General features: G+C 43.0%; 1 protein-coding gene across 1 annotated transcript; it reads left to right on the forward strand.

Moving 5' to 3' along the window:
* The first annotated feature begins 16,261 nt into the window (after nucleotides 1-16,261).
* On the forward strand, nucleotides 16,262-25,219 carry FABP6 (fatty acid binding protein 6). The gene is made up of 4 exons (XM_043988897.1): nucleotides 16,262-16,328; nucleotides 19,517-19,692; nucleotides 20,368-20,457; nucleotides 25,110-25,219. Exons 1-4 carry the CDS (start codon nucleotides 16,262-16,264, stop codon nucleotides 25,161-25,163), a joined length of 387 nt encoding a protein of 128 aa, XP_043844832.1. The 3' UTR covers nucleotides 25,164-25,219.
* The last annotated feature ends 978 nt before the right edge of the window (nucleotides 25,220-26,197 follow it).

Below are 26,197 nucleotides of genomic sequence, written 5' to 3' on the forward strand. Positions count from 1 at the left end.
ATATAGATGCCAACATATACAGCCTGTGGGGAATTCTGAGAATAACAATATGACTCACTGCCGTCATGGAGTTTACCTTTTAGTTGGGAAGATGTAATTTATATAGCAAATATGCTCTAGGCTCACTATCTCAGAGCCAACATGCTACATCTTGGCCCCTTGGGATTCTAGGGATACCCCTGGGTGATTGGGGTGTTCCTTTTTTGATGTCATCAGCTCAGGCCCTATTTGGGCTATGTTCCTCCCCCAGGGTTAGCCACCAGTGATTAGAGCCCTAATTTCATCTAACCAATTAGGATCAGTTAGGGAGCAGCTAGGTGGCACAGTGGATAAAGCACTGGCCCTGGATTCAGGAGGACCTGAGTTCAAATATAGCCTCAGACACTTGACACTTACTAGCTGTGTGACCATGGGCAAGTCACTTAACCCTCATTGCCCCGCAAAAAAACCAAAACAACGACAACAAAAGCTCAGTTAGCTTTTTTTTTGGGGGGGGGGGAGGCAATTGGGGTTAAGTGACTTGCCCAGGGTCACACAGCTAGTAAGTGTCAAGTATCTGAGGTCAAGTTTGAACTCAGATCCTCCTGACTCCAGGGCCAGTACTTTATCCACTGCGCCACCTAGCTGCCCCCAATCAGTTAGCTTTTACAAATAGATATTTACTTCAAAGATCCAATAAGAATAAAAATATAAACATTTCCCCCTAACAACTCAGGGCCATACTCTTTCCTGTACAACCTTGGTCCCTGGGGAAAGTGGCTCAAATTTAAAGCAGTTTCTACATAGCATTGGTCCTACCAAATTTGTCTGAGTGTGGCACTGCCGCCAGATGAGTCCTCATCTCAGCTACCACTGGACTGGGTTCCTAAGGTCACTTCCTGCTCCTTGGGGCATTGATCCTGGGTCCATGGAAAAATAACAACAACAACATATACTTGACTCTTGGGTGCTTAGAATCTCAAACTCTTAAATGACTCACTCTCCTGACCTTTTGAAACTCAGAAGGTCATAGCTTCCTACTCCATCTCCTTCACCTAAAATGAAAGAACAAATGCTGAGACAAAAAAAACAACAACAACAACAAAAACCCCCATTTTTACAGAGCTACCTGTTGGCCTTCAATGGGGAGAAGACCTGAGAGCACTTTCTTCATTGTCTCTCACCAGAAGCTGTTTAGCAGGAAGAAGTTGGCCAAATAGAAAACATCAAAAGAGGAGAAAAAGGCTGAAGCCAGCTAAGACTTTTTGGGTGCCCCAGTTCCATCTCTACAACTTCAATTAATCAACACATAATTAGCAAACCAGAACCAGCTACAGAATGTCTATGCATGCTCCAAAGCTAAGACACTTCTATTATATTTCAACACAATTCTCCCAGAAGCAGTTTCCCACATGAGGAATTTCATTAGCAACTCACCCCACCCTTTCACAAGGCCCCCTCTTATCTCCCTTTGTATGAAGGGACCCAAACTGCTTTGCCTTCATATCCCTCCCAGCCCTTTTCCTGACTTTTTGGACTTCAAAATCATGTCTTCACTTCTGTCTTAGTCTGAACTTCCCTCAGCACTGGGGGCCACCTTGTCTGGGAACATCTTACCATCCCTCTAGCCTGATCAACATAGAATATCCTTCCACAAGGCCCACCCCACCACCTCTCTTTGGTGAGTCCTTCCTGGAGCCTCTGTTCTGCGTAGGAGCCAAGGTAGGCCTGATTTTATTCCCTCCTTGACCTTGGTAGACTTCAAAATCATGTCCTCTGCTGGATACCTTTATCCTGAAACTCCTCCCTTTTAGCTCCCTTTTTTATATTGTCTTTTCCCACTAGAATGTAAACTCTTTGAGGGCAGGGACTCTCTTTTTGCTTGTATTTGTATCCCTAGAACTTAGCACAGTGCCTGGCACATAGTAAATACTTCCCTCTTTCCTTCCTTCCTTCCCTTCCTTCCTTCCTTCCTTCCTTCCTTCCTTCCTTCCTTCCTTCCTTCCTTCCTTCCTTCCTTCCTTCCTTCCTTCCTTCCTTCCTTCCTTCCTTCCTTCCCTCTTTCCTTCCTTCCTTCCCTCTTTCCTTCCTTCCTTCCCTCTTTCCTTCCTTCCTTCCTTCCTTCCTTCCTTCCTTCCTTCCTTCCTTCCTTCCTTCCTTCCTTCCTTCCTTCCTTCCTTCCTTCCTTCCTTCCTTCCTCCCTTTCTCCCCACCAACTCAGTTCCCCCTTTGCCCCAAATAGTCCTTGTTCTTTCCTCAGTGGCGAAGTAAAACAAATCAGAGAATTAGACTCACAGAATCTGAGAGTTGGAAGAGACTTCAAAGGCCATTTAGTCCAAATCATACTTGAAAAGATCATTACTACATACGCCTGAGGAGAGGTCAGCCAGTCTCTGAAGACCTCCAAGGAAGGAGAATACATCACCTCTTGAGATAGCCCGCTTCACATCTAGGTAGCTCTAATTACTAGAAAGGTTTTTTCTTAACATCAAGTTTAAATTTGCTTCTTTATAATTTCTACTACTCCTGGTTCTGTTTTCTGGGGTCTATCCCTCTTCCACAAGCCTGCCCTTCAAATACTGGGGCAGCTAGGTGGCACAGTGGATAGAGCACTGGCCCTGGAGTCAGAAGGACCTATACTTAAACCTCATCTTAGACACTTTACTAGCTGTGTGACCCTAATTAACCCTAATTGCCTTAACCTTCTGAAGCCATCTCCAGTCATCCTGATGTATATCTTGCCCCTGGACCCAAATGGTTCTGGAGGAGAGAGTGAGGTTGGTGACTTTGCACAGCCCTCCCTCATTTGAATCCAATTCAGTGCAAGTCATGACATCACCCAAAGTCTTTCATTGGACAAACAACAACCACCACCTTCAAATACTAGAAGACAGCTCTCAGATCCCTCCTGATTCATGTCTTCTACAGGCTAAACCTTCCCCTTTCCTTCAACTGATGCTCATATAATAGGACTCAAAGCCTTTCATTTTCCTGGTTGCTCTCAGTCATATGCCCTCCGGCTTATCAATATCTTTAACCCATGGTGTCCAGAACTGAACACAAAATTCCAAGTCAGATTTGACAAGGGCCAAGTATAGTGGGACTATCACATCTCCTTTCTTAGAAGTATGTCTCTTTAAAGGTGGGCTGACATTGGGGAGTAATCAGCCTCTTACATGCTCTGGCCTATTTGGGTGATGTCCTGTGCAGCTCCCTCGGGGCTGTTGCCTGAGATATTTGCCCTACCTTTGATTTCTACCACCTGTAGAACTAGATTATTTCTAAGACTCCTTTCAGGTCTAACGTTCTGTGAGTCTCTAAGTCTAAATGCCCAACAAGGTTCTATATACTTCCCTTCGGTTGTCGTTGTTTAACTGGTTCAGTCATGTCAATCTCTGTGATCCTTTTGGGGGGATTTTCTTGGCAAAGATACTGCAGTGGTTTGCCATTCCTTCTCCAGCTCACTTTACAGATGAGGAAACTGAGGCAAACAGGGTCACAAAACTATTATCTGAGGCCAAATTTGAACTTAGGTCTCCCTGACTCCAGGCTGTGCGTTCTATCCACTGCATCACATTTCCACTGGTTATTCAGCCATAAAGCAAGAGGTCAGCAGGGGAGCTAATTTTGGAAAGGAGTTGCTTCTTGGGGTCACTGACTTCATTTCTATTCTCTAACATTTAGAGACAGGGCATCATTTTTTGTGTTTCAAAGTGTCATATCACTTCAGGTGGGGAATTGGTGCTCAGGGAAATCAATCCATTCTGACTGTATCACAGAGACCTGTGAAGGCTGACTCAGGAAGTATAGCTCCTAGCAGGGTGGTGCACCTGGAGAAGAGATATGACAGGAGGAGCTGAATGCTCTGACTCACCAGAAACCCCCTGCCTTTTTAATAATTCAGGCACATGTGCTCTGGATAATTACTTTTCTCCTGCTTATAAGCTTAGAGGAATACCACCTCCCAATAACTAGATACTTAATAAGGCTAAACTGTAATGAGGGTTCTGTGGAATTACACATTACATTAACACCAAATGAGTTCATTAGGAATTCATTAGGAATGACTGCTGTGGTGGTCACAAGAATACATAATGGTTCGCCAGACACGATGGCGAGGGTTTGAATCGTTGTGCAGGAAGGGGGATGGAGACCTCTCCAGTTCCTACTTGAGCCAACACTCTATTTCCAGGGTCACAGGACTGGTGAAGAGTTTTCAGAGTTAATGCTTCTTGGCCATTGCTATTTCTGCTTTCTTCTCCCCAATCTAGCCCTGATTGATTCCCTTCCTCTAAAGGGAAACAAAGAGGCTGTCGTTCTTTACCAGTCTCTACCTCCTTTGTTGGTCAGTCCAGAACTATTTGTCGAGCTTATATGTTTCTAGCCCAGTGCTTTTTCATCATGGAAGGATTCGGAGAAGGGTAAGAAATGGTCCCTGTCCTCAAAGAACCTGCTCTCTAGCTGGGGAGATAGGATACAAATACATAAAACAAAAGAGGTGACCACAAAAGACAGAATATTAGTTAGTGATAAATTGTGTGGCACAGACTCTATGTGCTATAGAAATCCATTAGAAGAAAAGGTACTTCCTATAGGGGGCAGCTAGGTGGTATAGTGGACAAAGCACCGGCCCTGGTTCAGGAGGACCTGAGTTCAAATCCAGCCTCAAACACTTGACACTTACTAGCTGTGTGACCCTGGGCAAGTCACTTAACCCTCATTGCCCCGCCAAAAAAAAGAAAAAAAAAAAAAGAAAAGGTACTTCCTATAAACAGAAGATGGAAAAGACATGGCTGGATATCATTTCATTGGAAAAAGATCTGGAGGTTTTTAGTGGACTGCAAACTCAATGCATAGACAGTAAGAGACTCTAGCATGCTAATATAACTTGTAATCTTATGGAAGTGGGTTTTCTCTCCTGTTACTTAAATCCATTCATACCTGCCTAATCTTTTGTGCATCTTGTCCATGTCATTCCATAAATCACCACTGTAGATCCTCCATATGTGCTGGACCTTCTCTTCACATTGCATGTATACTTGTGGAGCATGTGGATTATCCATCAGTTGTTCCTTGCTCTTGTGATATGAGCAGGCCATTGTTTTTCCTGGTCCTACCTTTCTCTGAGGACACCCTTTATATCAACTCTCTTGCATAATTTCTTATTCATAATGTGTTGTAGTCTGCTTATACCAATACGCCTCTTCATTTCCTTTTGGGTGAACTTCAACTTCTTCAATGGTAGCCTCCACCCCCCCACCCCCCGCCCAAATGGCAAATACAATGGCATTGGCTTATTTGTTTACCGTATACTTATTGTTCAAAGCACTGTAGGGGACATATAGAATATGACATTATCCTCAGGGAGTTTGCAATGTAGCTCTAGAGATAAGACCTACCAGGTCCATAGAACTACAGTCCAAGGTAGTATGGTAACATAAAGTACATTCCCTGAAGACTTGTATGAACTGAAGCAGAGTGAGGGAAGCAGAACCAGGAGGACAATTTATACTGTAACGACATTGCGGAAAACAGCTTTGGAAGACTAAAAACAATGTAATAGATGACCAACCCTAATTCCAAAGTATTTATGGTGAAGCATGATATCCTCGACCTTACAGAGAGGTGGTGGACTCAGGGTGCATATCGAAATATTGTCAAAATAATGGCAAAATTAAACTACATGAAGAGATGTATGAGAGGCAGTGTTGTAGATAATGAGAATCATCTTTGGATTCAGGAATATCTGATTTCGAGCCCTGCCTCTGACAAACACTAGCTGTGTAACCATGTGCATATCACTTGCTCCCTCAGTGCCCCCAGAAAATGCTCTAAGACTATAAGTTTCAGACAGGTTTTATATCTTCATAGATGAAAGGAGGTTCTATACTGGGAGTTTCCTTCAGTGATGATATCACAGATCTTGCTCCCTCCTTCCTCTCCCCCAAAAAATAAGGGAAAAGGAAGTAGCATTGTGTCTAGAACTAGGGAAGTCTCCTTGTTCTCTGATCTGGTCAGGTCAGACAACACCTAGAATACTGTATTCAGTTTGAGGTACCATGTTTCATGAAGGGCAGTGAAAATCTACAGCCCATATCAAGAGGGCAGAGGCATTCAAGATGGTGAAGGGCCTTGAGTCCATGTCCTAGGAGGATTGGTTGACCAAATGGGGGCATTTAGCCTGATGAAGATAAGACTTTGGTGGTAGTGTGGGAGGTGGATTAGGAGTGTATAGAGGTAGCAGAACATGGGGATTGTCTTAAAGTATTGGAAGGAATGTCATACAGAGGATGGTTTAGACTTTTTATGCTTGGTCCCAGAGGGTAGAACTGGCACTCAATGGGTGGGAGTTACAGAGAAGTAGACGTTACAACTATGTAAGGCAAAACTTCCTAAGGAATAAAGTGATCCCAAAGTGGAATGGGCGGCCTCCCCAGAGACCTTCAAGCAGAGCTCACATAGCCACTTGTTGGGATTCTTGATCTGGAACAGATTTGGACTAGATGGTTTCTGAGGGCTCCTCTAAGGCTGAGATGCTAGGTGGGATTCTATGAGTTGGTAAAATTTAGGCCTTAAAGAATGAGTGTGATCTTTAAGCAAGGCTTTAGAAGTTATATCAAATCAAAAATGGGAAGAAAAACAGGCCAGGGAGGTGGAGACAGCAAGAGCAGAGCAAAGACTTTCCTTTTTATGGCTCAGAGACAAAGGTTGGGTATGAATCAGAGGTTATTAATTTATAGCTCAACTGTTAGGGGTTTTTAACCTGGGGTTCATGAACTTGGATTTAAAAAAATAGTTTGATAACTGTATTCCATTAAAATTGGTTTCCTGTATAATCCTATGTATTTTGCTTTATGCATTTAAAAACCTTATTCAAAGAAGGGGGTCAATAGATTTCATGAGATTGCCAAAGAAGTCTAGGAATCTCCAGTATGGAAGTTTCCATTCATCATTAATTATCCTTGGGAGTTAGTGGGTCCCCCCTCGCTAAAGATCTTCAATGGTCATTTATTAGGGATGCTATAGGAGCGATTCTTTTTGGGGGGGGCAGGGGAATGAGGGTTAAGTGACTTGCCCAGGGTCACACAGCTAGTGTCAAGTGTCTGAGGTCGGATTTGAACTCAGCTCCTCCTGAATCCAGGGCTGGTGCTTTATCCACTGCCCCACCTAGCTGCCCCCTAGGAGCAATTCTTTCTAGATGAGGTATGGGTTGAACAAGATGACATTTAAAACTCTTCCCACTCTGAGATTCTCTGATCCTGAGATCCACTATTGAGGGATGAATTTATAAGAAGGCTTAATCTCAGTACCGACAGTACTGGGCTAAATATGTAATGTTTTTCTTTAAATTTTTTTTTTCAATGAACAAAAATCTACTATCTCTCCCTCCCATATTTTCTCTTCTTCCCCACTGAAAAAAGAAAAGGAAGGGAACAAGTGCCTATCATGTGCCAGGCACTGTGCTAAGCACTTTTACAAATATTATTTCATCTGATTCTCACAATAACCCTGTGATATAGGTATAATTTTTATCCCCATTTTATAGTTGAGGAAACTGAGACAATTAGAAGTTAAACAGTCTTACCCAGGATCACACATCTAGGAAGAAGGTGCTGCTGGATTTTAGCTCAGATCTTCCTGACTCTAGGCCCAGGTGTTCTATCCACCATGCTGCCTCACTGCCTCTAACAAATACTCAGTCATGCCACAAAAATGTCTGCATCGACCATGTACAGATATCTATGTCTATATCATCTCTCTCTCTCTCTCTAGTTCTATATCAATATTTCAATCTGTACCCTGAGTCCACCACCTCTCTGTCAGATTGTGGGTATCATGCTTCACCATCAGTACTTTGGAATTAGGGTTGGTCACCTATTGCATTGTTTTTAGTTTTTAAAAGCTGTCTATTTTCCATAGTGTTGTTACTATATAAATTGTCCTCCTGGTTCTGTTTCCCTCACTCTGCTTCAGTTCATACAAGTCTTCCAGGGAATGTACTTCATGTTACCATACTACCTTGGACTGTAGCTCTATGGACCTGTTAGGTCTTATCTTCAAAGCTACATTGTAAACTCCCTGAGGATAATGTCATATTTTATATATTCCCTACAGTGTCTATTCCAGTGCTATGTACATTAAGTATATGGTTAATGAATGAGTCATTAAGTATCAGTCTTAATACAGTACCAGATAATCATGTAATGAGTTCTAATGCCTAATATGAATAGGTGGCACAGTGGGTAGAGTGCTGGGCCTGTTAGGAAAAATCTGAATTCAAATCTGGCCTTAGACACTTATTAGTTTTGTGACGAATTGAAGCTCTGCCTGCCTCAGTTTCCCCATCTATAAAATAGGGATAATAATAGCACCTACCTCTCAGAGTTGTTGTGAGGAAAAAATGAGATAGTATATGTGAAGTGCTTTGTTGTTGTTTGTTTGTTTTGGTTTTTTGGATTTTTTTGCAGGGCAACGAGGGCCAAGTAACCTGCCCAGGGTCACACAGCTAGTAAGTGTCAAGTGTCTGATGCTGGATTTGAACTCAGATTCTCCTGACTCCAGGGCTGGTGCTCTATCCACTGCACCACCTAACTGCCCTGTGAAGTGCTTTGGAAATCGTAAAGCTCTACATAAATGCTATTGCTATTAATGGTAGTCAGTGTTTTCATGTGAGGGGACTGGCTCGACCTGCTCAGCTGATGCAGCCTCCCCAGAGAGGTGCTAGAGAACCCACTTCAGGGAGAGCTATGATGAATGGAATGGAAGGCTTGGCACCATTACAATTGCTACAGATTTCCCTCCCTTACAGTAGATCAACTACCTATTCATTATACTTCCCAAGCATCAACCCCTTGAAGGAATACTTGGAATGAATGAATGAAAAACATTTAAGAAGTGCCTATTATATTTCAGGCACTAAAACAAAAGTGAGACAGTTCCTGCCCTCAAGGAGCTTGCCTTCTAATAGGGGAAAACAATACATATAGAAAAGAAAGGGAGTTTTAGTCCGGGGATTTCCAGGAATGATGATTGAAGTCATAAGAAGTGTAGGTGGAGTTTTCCCCCAAAACAATGGGAGGATTGATTTGATATTTTTTTTCTTCAGTTAGGGCTGGAAAGGATGTAGGAGAATGTACAGGCCAGGAAAGATGGCAAGATGTCCTTGGAGGATGGAGGAATAGATGGGGTACGAAGCATGTTCTGACTTGTTAGGAGGGAAAGGGTGGGGGGTGATAGTGGGGGTGCGGAATAAAGAGGTGAAAAACAGCATGGAGAGAAATAAACACTTAGTCATCATAGCTGTAAATGTGAATGGGATGAATTCATCCATTAAACAGAAGTGGATAGCAGAATGGATTAAAAACCAAAATCCTACAATATTTTGTTTACAAGAAGCTGAGAGATACACACAAGGAACATGTAAGGGGCTGTAACAGAATCTATTATGCTTCAGCTGAAGCAAAGAAAGCAGGGGTAGAAATAATGATTTCAGACAAAGCAAAAATAGATCTAGTTAAAAGAGATAAAGAAGGAAATTATATCTTTTTGTGCTATTTTTTTTCTGGGGCAATGAGGGTTAAGTGACTTGACCAGGGTCACACAGTAAGTGTCAAGTGCCTGAGTCCGGATTTGAACTCAGGTCCTCCTGAATCCAGGGCCAGTGCTCTATCCACTGCACCACCTAGCTGCCCCTGGGAAACTATATCTTACTGAAAGGTACTATAGACAATGAAGTCATATCAATACTTAACGTATATGCACCAAATGGTATATCATCTAAATTTTTGAAGGAAAAGTTGAATGAGTTACAAGAGGAAATAGATAATAAAACTATCCTAGTGGGGGACCTTAACCTTCCCCTCTCAGAACTGAATAAATTTAACCAAAAAATTAAGAAGAAGCATATTCTGGGTCCAGCTAGATATAGTGAGTTAGATGAGTTTGCACTCATTCAGAATTGCTCAGTTGCAAGGTGGAAATTCCAAAACGGAGTGGATAAACTCTCCCTGATAAGTGAGGTTTCATGCCAGAGATTTATGTGGAATCTCTGATGAGAGTGTGTGTGTGTGTGTGTGTGTGTGTGTGTGTGTGTGTGTGTGTGTGTGTGGAGGGTGGGACAGATGAACCATAGGCTAAGATGATGGATGGCAGAATGGAATGACTGGAATTTCTGTTTCAGGGGGAAGGAAGTTGGTTTGGTCAGTCTCTGAGAAGATAATTATTGCATGCCTTCTTGGCAAAAGATACCAAGCCAGGAGGGGCCCCAAGAGAGCATATATCTCACAATTCTTCCAGTTCACCCATTTCACATATTCCTAAGACCCACAAAACTCCGAGGCCTGCATTTTGATTCTCTTTTGCTAAGTGTTAAAGCATGCCCTGAAAGTTTATATCTTTCTACTCTGCAAGAGTGGCTAGAAGAGGTACCTGTCAGTCCACTCCTCTAAAACACTACTCAACATCCAAGGAACCTAACCCCAAAGTGTCTCTCTCAAGTCACCACAGAGGGGATATGTGTGAATTCCCCCCTCCCCATTAGAATGGAAACTCTTTGAAGGTAGGGCCAGTCTGCTTTTTTAAAAAAAATCTATCCCTAGGGGGCAGCTAGGTGGCGCAGTGGATAGAGCACTGGCCCTGGATTCAGGAGGACCTGAGTTCAAATCCAGCCTCAGACACTTAACACTTAGTAGCTGTGTGACTCTGGGCAAGTCACTTAACCCCAATTGCCATGTATATATATATATATATATATACATATATATATATATACATACATACATACACACACACACACACACACATATATCCTTAGGGCTTAGAACAAGATTTTACACATAGTATTCACTTGTTTTTTCATTCTTTCATTCATTTGCCTAACCCAACTTTAGTGTGATATCTTGGGAAGCTAGAGCTAGTCTGCCCTGGAGAGGCACATCAGTTTTGGTCTTCAGCACAAAAATATTTTAGGCTTAATATTAGAGTTTAGAGGTCATCTAATCCAACCTTTTCATTTTACTGAGAGGCAAAAAGATTAAGTGACTTGCCTAGGGTCACACAGTTTATCAGTGGCAGAACCAGTATTGGAACTGAGTTCTCTCTCTTCACCTGGAACTAACCAAAGCACACAGAAGGCCAGTGATTTGCCAAAAGAGTAGATGGCAGAGCCAGGACCAGAGACAGTCTTCTGACTCCTAGGTCAGTTCCCCTTCCTCTATACCACACTGACCTTGCATACTATCATACTCTATCAATTATAATTGTCCCATAAAACAATAGGTAAACAGGAAGGGTTGAGTTCATTTACCTGGCTACTGGAATTCTGTGGGATGGGAGGAGGAAGTGGGAAGGGGTGGGAATGAGATCTTGAAGGTCGACCCTTCCAATTCTCCAAAGGCAGAGCAAGAGTACTGCTGAGTTATCATGGGTACCTGATACCCTCAGGAATCCTCTCCACACCCACTTCGACCTTGAACTCTAGAGTACCAACCGAAAAGAAAACAACTTTGGCCTTAGACCTAAGTCCCATTAATAATGAAGGAAAAGTAAAAGGAGGAACTTGGGAGGTGGAAGAAGAGGGGAATGTGTATGGAATCCAGTGATGTCTTCTACTACACTCCATCATTCTGCTTTTCATGCAGACTCCCAGAGTCTGCTCCAGGAGGATCCAATCAGACATTCTCAATCTTTTTTTTTTTTGTATGTCACAGATCTAGTTTGCTGTCTAGTGACCTCTTCAAGCAGTCAGCTAGAGGTCAGTTAGTTTTTTAAGTGCTGGGTATACATGTGTCAGGAATAGCAAGGTCATTGTGATTGGATTGTAGAATATGTAATGAGGACTAAAGTGTAAAGAGACTGGAAAGGTTGGACAGGAGACGGGCTGTGAAGGGCTTTAAATACCAAATAGAGCATATTACAATTGATCTTAGGGATAATAGGGAGTCACTAGAATTGATGACATGGTTGGACCTGTGCTTTAGGAAGGTCATTGACAAGTGAATGGAGAAAAGATTGGATTGGAGAGATACTTAAAGCAGAAAAACTACTTAGAAGATCTTTGTAATGGTCCAGGTGTGAGGTGATGAGGACCTGCACCAGGTCATGTGAATGGAATGAAGGGGACATATAGGAGAGATGTTTTGAAGGCAGAAAGTTTAAGAAAAGACCATAACTTGATAATAAATTATATATGTGAAGTCAGTGTGAGTCAAGGATGACAATAATAATAGCCCGGGTGACTGAGAGGATGGTTGTGTCCTTGTCAACAATAGTGAAATGTGAAAAAAAGGAGGGTTTTGGGAGAAAGATCACAAATTCTGTTTTGAACGTTTTGGGTTTAAGATGCCCTTGGGACATCCAGTTCGAGATGTCCAAAGGTCAGTGTTGTAGAACTAAAGCTGAGTGGAGAGGTTGGGTGTGTATTTATCTTCAGAAATGAGAACTGAACACAGGGGAACTGATTGGGATCACCAAACAAAATGCTATAGAGGGAGAAGAGGCCCTGGGAAAGAGTCTTGGAGGACAAGCGTGGTTAATAGGCATGACCTGGATGAAGATCCAGCAATAGAGACAATGAGAGGGTGTTCAGAGATATAGGAAGAGAACCAGGAGATAGCAGTAAAATGAAAACCTAGAGAGGCAAGATAATCCAGAAGAGGGTGGTCAACAGTTCAAAGGTTGCAAAGAGGTCAAGAAGGATGAGTATTGAAAGAAGGCCATTGCATCTGACTACATAAAGATCATTGGTAACATAGGAGAGAGCAGAGTAATGGGAGACAAAGCGGAGGTACTCTGAGTGTACACAGCTTTCTCAAGGGGTTTAGTCAAGAATAAAAGCACAGAGGCAGGAAGATGGTGCCTGGAAAAGGTCCTGGATTTGGGGTTGGAGAACTAAACTCCAACATCCCAGCAATGCTGGTTTTCACCTGATCATTTGATTACTCTTGTCCTCAGTTTCTTCATCTGTAAAATGAAGGAGATAATCCTATGAAAGGACAGGCTTTGACACTAATCATGGTAACTAACATTTAACCCACTTTGTGGTTGATTTTTTGGTCATCACCCCATCTGGTGTTTTCTTAGCAAAGATTCTGGAATGGCTTTCCATTTCCTTCTCCAGTTCATTTTACAGATGAGTAAACTGAGGTAAACAGGGTTAAGTGACTTGCCCAGGGTCACATAGCTAATAAGTGTCTGAGGCTGTATTTGAACTCAAAAAGATGAGTCTTTCTGATTCCAGGCCTGGCACTCTATCCACTGCTCCACCTACCTTCCCATTAACTGACTTTAGGGCTTGCAAAGAGGGCAGTTATTAACCTCTCAATGCCCCCTGTTAACTTTCCAAGACTATAGATTGCAGAACAGTACCTGATCTGATCTACTGTGCTAGAGGAAGGCCTCTAACTGGTATTTAAAAATACCATTTAATTCCTAATACCATTACTTATTTATTAAAAAACCTACTGGGGCATCTAGGTGGTACCACTGATAGAGCACTGGCCCTGAAATTGAGAGGACCTGAGTTCAAATATCACCTCAGGCAGTTACTAGCTGTGTGACCCTGCCTTAAACATCTGGGGGCCATCTCCAGTTGTCCTGATATATATATATATATATATATGATGTCATGACTTACACTGAATTGGATTTAAGCGAGGGAGGACTTTCTTTGCAAAGCCACCGGCCTCACTCTCTCCTCCAGAGCCATCTGGGTCCAGTGGCAATATGGACTGCACCCAGATGGCTCTGGAGGAGAGAGTGAGGCCGGTGGCTTTGCAAAGTCCTCCCTCGCTTAAATCCAATTCAGTGTAAGTCATGACATCACCTGGTGTCATGGTCGTCTTTGAGAACAAAGGACAAACGACAACAACTCAACCCTTGTGAGACCATTTCTGGAGTTTGGAATTCACTTCCAGATATCACATTTTAAGAGGGTTGCTAATGGGCTGGATAATGGATGATAAGGGGGCTCAGCCATGGTCAATGGATCTGGGGAGGGTTAGTCTCAAAAAAGAGAAGTTTTAGAGAAATGATAGTTGCCTTCAAATAGCTGTAGGATTGTTGTATGGAAGAAGGTTTAAATTTGCCTTATTTTGTGCCAGATATTAGGAAGAATAAGACAAATGTGCAAAAGCCACAGGAAGACTAATTCTGGCTCAATGTAAAGAAAGATGGAAAAAACCCTGCTATTGGAATTATCCAACAATGAGGCTCCCTCATGAGATAATGAGATCCACATCACTGAGAGTGTACAAGAGAGACTGGTTAAACATCTGTTAGGGAATGGGAATTTTGACTAGATGGTTTCCAATGGTTGGAAGAGACCTTAGAGATTCCACTATGTAGCTCTAATTACTTACTTAAAGACTCCTGTAGGGGAGACAAACTACCATGGATTTTATCAGTATTAATAATTAGAACAATAATATCTTTTTTTTTTTGCGGGGAAATGGGGGTTAAGTGACTTGCCCAGGGTCACACAGCTAGTAAGTGTCAAGTGTCTGAGGCCGGATTTGAACTCAGGTACTCCTGAATCCAGGGCCGGTGCCTCAACCACTGCGCCATCTAGCTGCCCCAGAACAATAATATCTTGCAGTTGTGGAATGCTTGATTCTCACTTGATCTTTAAAATGATCCAGTTTGGGGGTTGGGCTTATTTTATTTTTTGGCTGAGAGCTGTGATTTAATTGAGGACTCATTGGGGAATTCCTTATGAGAAAGCTCCTTCTACTGCTGCTGATCTGCTAATCAGCAATTGTTCCACAATTTAACATTATAGAGAGTTGCCTGCTGTCTCAGAGAGAAGTTTTTTTTAGTGTCACAAAGTCAGTTTGGGACTTGAACCCAAGCCTTTTTTTACCCCAAGATTAGCTTTCTATTCAATACTAAAGGATGCTTACCATTTTAGCATTGGGCACATTTTATTTTTATTTAAAAATTTTTAATGACATGTAAAAACAATTTTGACATTCATTTTTTAAAATATTGATTCCAAATTCTTTTCCTCCCTCCTTCCTCTCTCCCTTCCTTGAAAAGATGAGCAATTTGATATAGATTATATATGGGGCAGCTAGGTGGCTCAGTGGATAGAGCACCAGCCCTGGATTCAGGAGGACCTGAATTCAAATTCAGCCTCAGATACTTGACACTTACTAGCTGTGTGATCCTGGGCAAGTCACTTAACACCAATTGCCTCATCAAAAAAAAAAAAAAAAAGATTATATATGTACCACCATGTAAAACATTTCCATATTAGCCATGTTGTAAAAGAAAAAAGGACCCCCTCCAAAAAATAAAGAAAGGGGAAAAAAAGTATGCTCTGATCTGCATTCAGACTCCATTAGTTCTTTCTCTGGAGGTGGATAACATTTTTCATCATAAGTTTTTGGAAATTAGCCACATTTTAAAAAATTGTTTCTTTTGTTTTTTTCACATTTTAAAAATGATGAAACTAAAGCTCAGAGACCTCATGGTCCCATGACTCTATAACCTGCCCCAGGTCAAGGCTGGTGCACCAGAGCTAGGGCTAGAACCCCCAACCAGTGCTGATGGTTGCTCGGTTGGTATTGTTTAGTTTTATTTCTGTTCAGTCATTTTTCAGTTATGACTGACACATTCAATAGAATGTAGACTCCTTGAGACAGTGATTCTTTCTTTCTTTCTTTCTTTCTTTCTTTCTTTCTTTCTTTCTTTCTTTCTTTCTTTCTTTCTTTCCTTCCTTCCTTCCTTCCTTCCTTCCTTCCTTCCTTCCTTCCTTCCTTCCTTCCTTCCTTCCTTCCTTCCTTCCTTCCTTCCTTCCTTCCTTCCTTCTTTCTTTCTTTCTTTCTTTCTTTCTTTCTTTCTTTCTTTCTTTCTTTCTTTCTTTCTTTCTTTCTTTCTTTCTTTCTTTCTTTCTTTCTTTCATCTTTGCATCTCCAGTATCTAGCACACTGCCTGGCACATAGCTGATGTTTAACAAATGGATGATGATTGACACTGATCCCCATCTAACTCATTAAATCAAATGAAAGTCTTGGATCTTCCAAGGCCAAGGAAGAGCAGTGGGAATTCAGCCAAACTGTAGGTTCAACAACCTCGGGGTTGAGGACAGTCTCCTTTCTTCTTTTGATTGGCCCCTCATAAAATTGTGAGGGTAGGGTGGGGAAGAGTGGGGTGATTTGGGGGCTGGGCAGAGGCTTCTTGGAGAGTTTATAAGCCTCCAGTGGGGAGTCTCTTTATCGAATCTCCTCCTAACCTGAGGTCTGAGGTTGTTTTCTTCCTCCTTCCCATCTGACTTCTCATCATCATGAGCTTCACTGGGAAATATGAAGTTGAGGGTGAAAAGAACTATGATGAGTTCCTGAAACATTTGGGTAAGTGGGCTTGTCTGGTGCTTTTTCTTATAAAGCTATTCTGGGTATGAGGAATACCAGTCCCCTTACCCTTAGTTTGTAGAGGTACTTAGCATTTTTCAAACCGGTTTTGCACACTTACTTTTCTTAGCTAACCTGGGAACTAACTAGGCAAGGCAGAAACTACCCATTTAATTGATTGATATTAAGTAAGAGAGAGAACTTGGGGAAGTGAATAGAGAGTTAATCCCAGATTCAGGAAGACGTGTTTCAGGTCTATTTCTGATGCATATTGTCTATGTGACCCTGGGCACTTAACCTGTCAGTACCGTTAAGTAAATTTTTGAGACTAGAAAGTACAGACAAAACCATAGATATGGCCCAAGGTGGAAAATGGAGTGAATTATTAGTATAGCTGGGATTAAAACTCTGGTCTCCTGAATTAGCGGTAGGACTCTTTCCTGTTTACTGCACCTTGAGGCTTGTTCTGTTCCAGCTACTGAAGAGGAACTAAGACAGATGTTCCCAAACTTTCCCTACTTACAGGCTCTTAGTGTCAGTTACTTTTTTCACATTGCCCCAGGCCTAAAGAAATACCTACCATTTCCCTTTATTAAGTAGTTAGGTCCGAACAACTTAATAAGTATTTATATACTACTTAGTGGAAGTTTAAAAAATACCTATAAAATGAAAGAAAAAAGAATATTTTAAACCCATTCTTAAATTACCATAATTAATTACTGGTAGGGGCAGCTAGGTGGCGCAGTGGAAAAAGCACTGGCCCTAAATTCAGGAGGACCTGAGTTCAAATCCAGCCTCAGACACTTGACACTTACTAGATGTGTGACCCTGGGCAAGTCACTTAACCCTCATTGCCCTGCCAAAAAAAAAATCCACAATTAATTACTGGTGGGATGTGTGCACCCTTTGGGCACTGAATAGCTTCTCAGACCTTAGAATCAGGTGTGACACTGACACCCTCATTTCTTCTTCCACATTGATTTTATGTAGTATTCACTTTTTAATCACAGTAACTGCCAAAATCCATTGAGGCAGCTAGTTGCTCAGTGGATAGAACATAGGCCCTGGAATCAGGAAAACCCGAGTTCAAATCTAGCCTCAGGATACTTCCTAGCTGTGTGATCCTGGGCAAGTCACTTAACCCTATTTGCTTGTTTCCTCTTCTGTAAAATGAGCTGGAGAAGGAGATGGCAAGCCACTCCAGCATCTTTGCCAAGAAAATCCCAAATGGGATTACGGAGAGTCGGACATGACTGAAAAATGACTGAATAACAACAAAACCAAAATCCATCTTCACAAAGATAGGAGATCATGAATGGAAATAGGGATTGCTGAGCTTTAGCACTTAGCAGTGGACATTCATCTGTTGTGTCTTCCTTGAGAATTTAACATATCCTTTGTTGCCATTTCCTTCCCCATCTCATTTTACAGATGAAGAAACTGAGGCAAACAGGGCGAAGTAACAGCTAGCTGTGGATACATGTTTGGGAACCTTGGGACTAAGATCTTTTGTTCCCCCAATTTTGGTGACTCTCTGGGGGACACCAACCCCGCCTTCCAGCTATTTTTTTTCCAGCTATTTATTAAGCACAGCAGATAAAACACTATGGAGGAGCACAGCAAGTTTCCTGAAGGTAGCCTGGGGAGGAGTTTGAGGGCCTGTTGGAATGTTGATCTTGCTACAGGCAGGAAGACTGGGACCTCAGTTTAGCCTCAAGGTCATCCAGACAGATAGGGGAAGAGACAGAAATGGTGATGGAGTCTCTTCCCTCTGTCCTTTGTCCAGACTGCCTTTCATGCCTCACAATTGGGATTTTTAACAGTTGGGCAGAAGCCAATGTGAGAAGGACCTGGGTTAGGAGTCAGGGGGCCTGGGCTCCACCCTTGAGTTAGTTAGCTGTGTGTCCCTGGGTAAGTCCCTTGGCCCCTCTGGGCCAAAGTTTCTGTTCTACCTCAAGGGGTGGGGAAGCAGATGTGAAAGTCCAATGAAAAGCTAAAAGCCCTCCTCAAATCTGAGGTGGTATTATTATGCCTCTTTGTGCTAGTCAGTGCTAGGTAAAAGGAGACACTGCTAGAGGACATTGGAACATTTGCTCCCTACTCTGTGGAGTAACCCATGCTGTGGGGAGTTAGTTAATGGCAGGAGCCCTCCCAAGTCAACACATAACCAGCAGTTATTAAGTAAGTTCTGGGCTAAGTGCTAGGAATACAGAGAAAGGCCAAAACAGGAGCTCACATTTGGATGGGGGAGACAACACATACAAGCAAGATGCACCACAGAGTAAATTTGAGATAATCATAGCCGGCACTTAATATTTGTTAAATTAAATCGAATTGTCAACAGGAACCACAGGAGACAGCATGGTGTGGGTCACAGGACACTCAGCCCTGTCTGTTTTTGACTCACTTGCTGGGCAGACAAACCTTTTCATTTCTCTCTTAGCTTCCCCATCTGTTTTCTTGGCAAAGATACTAGAGTGGTTTGCTTTTTCCTTCTCCATCTCATTTTATAGCTGAAGAAACTGAGGCAAACAGGGTGAAGTAACTTGTCCAGGGCCACACAGATAGTACTCATCTGAGGTAAAATTTGAACTTGGGTGTTCCTGACTCCAGGCCCAGCTTTCTATCCACTTCGCCACCACCTAGTTGCCCTTACCATTATATAATAAGCCTGGAAAGGAAGGTTGGAGCCAGATTGTGAAAGGTTTAAAATAAACAGGATTTGTATTTGATCTGAGAGGCAATAGGGAGCCACTGGAGTTTATTGATCAGGGCAGAAACACTGTCAGACCTGTGATTTAGTAATACCATTTTGGTGGCCACATGGAGGATGGATTGGAGAAGGGAAACTAGAGGCAGGGAGACCAATGAAGATATTGCAACAGTCCAAGAAAAAAGGTGATGAAAACATGAACTACTCTCAAAATCAATTGAGGAACAGCTAGGTGGTGCAGTGGCTAGAGCACTGGCCCTAGAATCAGGAACGCCTGAGTTCAAATCTCACCTCAGACACTAACTAGCTAGTTGTGTGACCCTGGGCAAGTCTTAAGTGATTTATGGAGGTTAAGTCCCAAATTGCCTCAAAAAAGGAGTCAAAGGAGGAAACTTGCTGGGTTCCTAGGGAAAAGGGAGATTTTTTTTTTCTTTCAGAGAACTGATTATAAACAGCAAATGTGATCTCTTCCTAGGACTCTCTGGTGATGTCATTGACAAATATAGGCAATTCAAGACAATCACTGAGGTGGTTCAGGACGGGAACAACTTTACCTGGACCCATACCTACCCAGGTGGTCATACTGTAACAAACAAATTCACTATCGGCAAGGAGAGTGAAATGGAGACCATGGGAGGCAAGAAGTTCAAGGTGAGGGATGGCATGGACACCTGGGTATATCCTCCCTCCCAACAGTATATGGGGCTCATCTGGGGCTGGTGTTCTTTCCATTGTCAGGGACACACACATTCTTGTTTCCCTCATTCTCTGAAAGGTCAACTTGGTCTGTACCCTCTTGTCTCAATCTCCAGGATAATTGTGAGGTTAGGCCTGGGGCCTGGGGCATTAATTAAGCCAGACGGGTAAAATCTGGAGAGAAGTGTATTCCAGGTACCTCCATGAATCCAGGCCATCCTATTACTGTGACTGTGTCCCAGCTATTGGCTCTTATTCCCATGGAAAGCAATATTTGGACACCTTGGTGGCAAGGAGTGTAGGGGGGTAGGATTTATCTATATCCCCTCTTCCTCCCAACTTATGTTCCCTCAATCTTGCTCCAGTACCTGAGGCTAATGCTTGCTTACCCCACCTTAAAGATACTTAATGCCCCTTTGCTTCTCTGAACAAACTCCCCATCCACCCCCCCCCCTTCACTCTAGAATTCACTGTTGTAGACCTTCTTCTATACCATGCTTGCTTCCCTTTCTATGGTCCTACCAAGAAGTTCCAGTTGCCTCCTCCCATAGGGCTCTGTTGTTGTTTCCAATGTCTTTTTTATTTGGAGAAACTCAGTGATTTGGGGGCTGTGCTTGCTTTTTTTCTCAGATCGCAGTGCAGATGGAGGGGAACAAGATTGTGGCGAACTTCCCGAATTATAAACATACCTCAGAAATCGTAGGGGGAAAACTGGTGGAGGTAAGTCTGTAGTTCACCTTAAGGAATCCATGGTGGTCTTTGAGCTGTTGGCTGCTCACAGACAGTAGCAATATGTAGCCCAGCCTTGAAGAATTTGTATCGACTGACATTTCAGTGACGTTCCAGTGCCCTTCTCCTGGAAAAATCTGGTACCCTTCCTCTTTGTTATCACACACAGGTTCTAGATCAGCCATGTTTGACCTTTCTGTCAGTCTGATGAAGCCTATGGACTTCTTAGAATAATGTTTTTAAATGAATAAAGCACACAGGATTTAAAAGAAAACCAGTTTTATTGAAAGACATATCCTGGGGCAGCTAGATGGCACGGTGGTTAAAGCACCGGCCCTGGATTCAGGAGTACCTGAGTTCAAATCCAGCCTCAGACACTTGACACTTACTAGCTGTGTGACCCTGGGCAAGTCACTTAATCCCCACTGCCTGCAAAAAAAAAAAAAAAAAAAAGACATATCCAGGGCAGCTAGGTGGCAGAGTGGATAAAGCACAGGCCCTGAATTCAGGAGAACCTGAGTTCAAATCCAGCCTCAAGCACTTGACACTTACTAGCTGTGTGACCCTGGGCAAGTCACTTAACCCTCATTGCCCCTCCCCCCCAAAGAAAGACATATTCCTACCTCTACATCTATCTCTATCTCTATCTGTATGTCTTTCCCCAGGCTACCTACAGGAATATGTGTGTGTGTGTATATATATCATATATGTGATACATATATATGATATATATATGATATATATCATATATATATGTGTGTGTATATGTATGTATGTATGTATATATATTTAAAGTTAACCTCAGAAACTATCTAGTCCAACACCTTTATTTTACAGATGAGGAAACTGAGGTCCAGGGAGGGGAAGTGAATTGCTCATGGTCACATGGGTAGTGCCAGAAGCAAGATTTGAACCCAGGGGGGCAGCTAGGTGGCACAGTGGATAGAGCACTGGCCCTGGAGTCAGGAGTACCTGAGTTCAAATCCGGCCTCAGACACTTAACACTTACTAGCTGTGTGACCCTGGGTAAGTCAATTGCCTCACTAAAAACAAACAAACAAAAACAAAAACAAAACAAAACAAAACAAAAAAGATTTGAACCCAGGACTTCTGACTTCAGAGTTTGTGCTCTTTCCCTCCTTCCTCACCACTACACTGTACTTTCTATTTTCCTTTTTAGGAATTCTCAGACAATTCTTGCCTCTTTCCCAAAACCCTCCTTCTTATAAGAAGGGAGAGAGATTATGAATGATAGATTACTCAAGGTGTGGTAGAAGGGGATATTCTCATTTTCTTCTAGAGAGAGGTCTTAAATTCCATTCCACTTTGGAGCAACTAAACATCTCTAGAATGCTTCCCAGTTTCTCCCGCAAAGCTTTCTTTTTTTATCACTCCCTCTTTCCTCTCATCTTCCTCTCTATTCCTTCGATGTTATGGCCAAAAAAAGAATTACAGCCATTCCTTGCTGTTCCATGTTAAGACATTCCTAATATAGACACATGCTAACTGTGTGACCTTGGGTAAGTCAATTAACTCTGTTTGCCTCAGTTTCCTCATCTGTCAAATGGTATGGAAAAGAAAAAGGCAAACCACTCCAGGATCTTTGCCAAGATGACCCCAAATGGGGTCATGAAGAATTGGACACAACTGAACAACAACAACAGTGCAAACTGGCCTAGTTTGACATGCTTTGGGATGAGGAGCTTGGCCTGTGAAATGATCTCCAAATTCCTGCAGACAGCAGGCTGTGTTGCAAGGATGCACCTGGTCCTAGCTGGGCTGCCTTGTAGAGATTCCATGGTGGCAGGTTCCCCAGGCCAGGAAGGGGGTGGTCAGGGAGGAAGGAGACCCTATTAGGCTGAAGATTCCAGCCTGATGGACATAGAAACAACACTGGATTTGGAACCTGAGGATTAGGTCCAAACCTGACTCTTCATCTACCACCTTTGTAACTGGGCAGGTCATGTGACACTTCTCTCTCTCTCTCTCTCTCTGCCTGTTTTCTTACCTGCAAGATGAGGGGGTTGGATCTCTAAGAGGTTGATCCCCAAGATCCCTTCCAGATCTAAATCCTATAATTCCTTTAGGGGATGAGGGGACAGTTTGAGAATCAGAGGGAAATCATAGGATCATAGCTCTGGTGCTAGAAAGAACCTCAGAAGCCATCTAGTGTACACTCCTCATTTTTGTTCAGTCATTTTCCAGTCATGTCTGACTCTTCATGACCCCATTTGGGGTTTTCTTGGCAGAGATACTGGTTTGCTATTTCCTTCTCTGGCTCATTTGACAGATAAGGAAACTGAGGCAAACAAGGTTAAGTGACTTATCCAAGGTCACACAGCTACTAAATGTCCAAGGCCAGATTTGAACTCATGAAGAGTAATCTTCCTGACTCCAGACCCAGCACTCTAGCCACTGTGCCACGTAGCTGCTCTCTTCTCTCTTCATTTTACATATGATAAAACTGGGCTCCAGGGAGTCATTTGTCTGAGGTCAGCCAGGTAGCAAGGATGGAAGGCTGCATTTGAACACCATTTCTCTGCCTCAAAACCAAGACCTCTTTCCATTTTATGGAAAACAGCATGACTCGATGGACAGGGTGGTAAACTGGGAGTCAGGAATCCTGGTTTCAAATCTCTCTTCAGATCCCAGCTGCATGACCCTTGGGTGAATCTCTCAGACACACTTTCCTCAGCAATGAAACAGAGATAATAATATCTATCTCATGGGGTTATTTCAAGGATTAAATGAGATAATATATGCCAACCACTTTGCAACCCTTAAAGGGCTACTTAAATGTTGGCTGTTGTAATTACCACTGTACCTCCTCCTGAATCTTTTCTCCACAAACAGAACAATAAAGCCTGAGAGCTGGAAGGGCCCTTAGAGCTCATCTAGTCTCTTCCCTTTGCTGAGGCCCAGCAAGGGGAAGAGGCCTGCCCACATCCAACTATTCTCCTTAGGGCTTATGGCCCCTGGAATTTATGGGACAGGTTTGAGGATTGCAGGGGAACAGGAACCAGATTTGCCCAAGAGAACACACTAAAAAGTTCCAGGATTTGACCCTCCCAGGAAGGACCCATTTCCTGGGTCCTGGAGGCATCTAACAGAGTCTTTGATGACCTTGGGTCTCAGAGTTCAGGAATGCAGAGCCCACCCCCATCTCCAAGCCTGGTTTGCCAAGGGAAACAGCTGCTTTTTGGATCCTGGAGAATGGGGGCTCTTGGCAGACACGTGAAAGTCAATCACTCCAACGGTATTCAGTTGTGGCTCTTTTACTTTAGAGCTTTGCATTTTAAAAAATATTTTCTTTCCCAAGTCTCCCTGACGTCATATATAAGTTGTGCAGTAATTATTGCTCCCATTTTTTTTTTTTTTTTGGTGAGGCAGTTGAGGTTAAGTGACTTGCCTAGGGTCACACAGCTAGTAAGTGTTAAGTGTCTGAGGCTGGATTTGAACTCAGGTCCTCCTGACTCCAGGGCCAGTGCTCTATCCACTGCACCACCTAGCTCCCCCCCCCATTTTTTTTAACCTGGGCCTTAGATTTTCATCATTGTAGGGTACGTTTTCTGTACCTTGAGAGATACCTGGGGACATTGAGAGGGTAAGTGACTGGTTCAGGATGGAACAGCCAGCATTGGAGACTCTGGAGCTGAGCTCTCACAAAGGTGCCACAACCCCATTTTGCAGAGGAGCAAATTGAGGTGGAGGTGAAGGGCCTTGCCCAAGTTTCTGTAGCTAATAGGGTGGCAAGAGCAGAACTTGAACTCAAGTCTCTGACTCCAGGCCTTCTCCTTTCCTGTATCTCACTGTTTCTCTTTGATGACAACACAAAGACCTTTTGAGGTAGACAGAGGATCTTAGATTTGGGACAGGAAGGGTCATCAAGTTATGATCATTCCCATTTGAAACTGAGGTCCAGGAGGTGGCTGGGTGGTACAGTGGATAAAGCACAGGCTCTTGATTCAGGAGGACCTGAGTTCAAATATGACCTCAGACACTTGACACTTACTACTGGAGCTGTGTGACCCTGGGTAAGTCACTTAACCCTCATTGCCCCGCAAAAGAAAGAAAGAAAGAAAGAAAGAAAGAAAGAAAGAAAGAAAGAAAGAAAGAAAGAAAGAAAGAAACTGAGGCCCAAAGAAATGACTTCCTAGAGCTTGATGTTTATCCTGTACATCACCTGATTTGGATGTATCTATTTGTATGTTACCTGCCCCCCCAGATTTGTAAGCTCCTTAGGGGAAGAGCTGTCTTTTGCTGCTTTTTGTATTCCCAAAGCTTAGCACTGTACCTGCACATAGCAGGTGCTTAATAAATGTTTATTGAGTTGAATTGATAAGCTGCAGAGACAGGATTTAGAACTGGAGCAGTCTGATTTTCCCAGTCTCCTCCCCTCCCTCCCCCACCCCCTTTCCTTCAGAGACTGGCTTCTAGTCACACTGCCTCTTTCATCTGTGCACCTAGTTGTTGATACGTAGTCTCACCCATTGGAAGATGAGCTCCTTGAGGTCAGAAGCCTTGGGTTTGGTTTGGTTTGGTTTGGTTTCTGTATCCTCAATGCTTAGCACTGTGCTGGCACATATTAAATGCTTCAGTGCTTGCTGACTTCACCTTTCTAACCTCACTTTTTTTTTTTTTAGATTTCCACTAGTGGGGGTGTGACCTACGAAAGAGTCAGCAAGAAGTTGTCTTAGGTGGCCCAAATCCTGGAACTCTCCTTGCAAGGATAGGGAGGAAAGCTTAAATAAAAGCTAGTTTTAAACACAAACATCCACTGTGTTCAAGAGTGTCTTGGTCTCAAGAAGTCCGGAATTTGGGGGCGGCTAGGTGGCACAGTGGATAAAGCACTGGCCCTGGATTCAGGAGTTCCTGAGTTCAAATCCAGCCTCAGACATTTGACACTTATTAGCTGTGTGACCTTGGGCAAGTCACTTAACCCCCATTGCCCTGAAAAAAAAAAAAAGAAGTCAGGAATTTTTGATGTCTTGAAAAATCTTGTGTCCGGGGATTGGGATTGGTTTTGGGCTTGGACAAGAGGAGGATCTTGGGTTTTTGTGGATTGCATTATGGTACTGAGACATCTGTCCGGGGACCTCAAAACTCTGTAGTCTCCCAGGAAGGACTGAAAGGGAGAGGGAAGGAGGAAAGTCCCTCTATGGCACAGTCTCATCCAGAATGCCAGGGGTTCTGCTGCATCTAATTCCACAATTAGCACTGGTTTGGGCCTAGACACCCAGGTGGTTTGCATTTTCAAAAGTGGTTTCCTCTGGTGGCCCTTGCAAACAAGAATGAAATTATTCGATTAATGGGGAATAGGAGCCAGGACAGACACACCAAATGAAGCCGAGAATGAGGCACTGCAGCCACTGTGAGGGGAGGAGTGAACAAGAAGCCAAAGGGGGACCCGGGATCATATGTTTAGAACTGGAAGGGAACTTAGGACATTTAGAAGGAGGAAGAAAGTGGGGCCCAGGAAGCCTAAGTATTTTGCACAAGGTTGCACAGGTGGTAGAACCAGAATTTAAACTCTAGCCATCTGACTCTAAATCCACTGATCTTTCTTTTGTCCCATGAAGTGCCAAGGGCAGTCAGTCATGAAGCATTTATTAAAGTGTACTATGAACGAGCATTGTACTAAATGTTGGGGCTACCTCAAAGAGCTTACATGCTAATGAAGGAAGACTACATATAATGAGGGGGAGCAGCTAGATAGCACAGTGGATAGAGC

This window comes from Dromiciops gliroides, chromosome 2, assembly GCF_019393635.1.
Source record: "Dromiciops gliroides isolate mDroGli1 chromosome 2, mDroGli1.pri, whole genome shotgun sequence".
In the NCBI taxonomy this organism is placed as follows: Eukaryota; Metazoa; Chordata; class Mammalia; order Microbiotheria; family Microbiotheriidae; genus Dromiciops; species Dromiciops gliroides.

Excerpts from the sequence above, each read along its gene's own strand:
- FABP6 (XM_043988897.1), top strand. The coding sequence starts at position 16,262 with ATGAGCTTCACTGGGAAATATGAAGTTGAGGGTGAAAAGAACTATGAT. Across the intron at positions 16,329-19,516 it reads TGAGTTCCTGAAACATTTGG|GACTCTCTGGTGATGTCATT; the intron begins GTAAGTGGGCTT and ends ATCTCTTCCTAG. Across the intron at positions 20,458-25,109 it reads TAGGGGGAAAACTGGTGGAG|ATTTCCACTAGTGGGGGTGT; the intron begins GTAAGTCTGTAG and ends TTTTTTTTTTAG.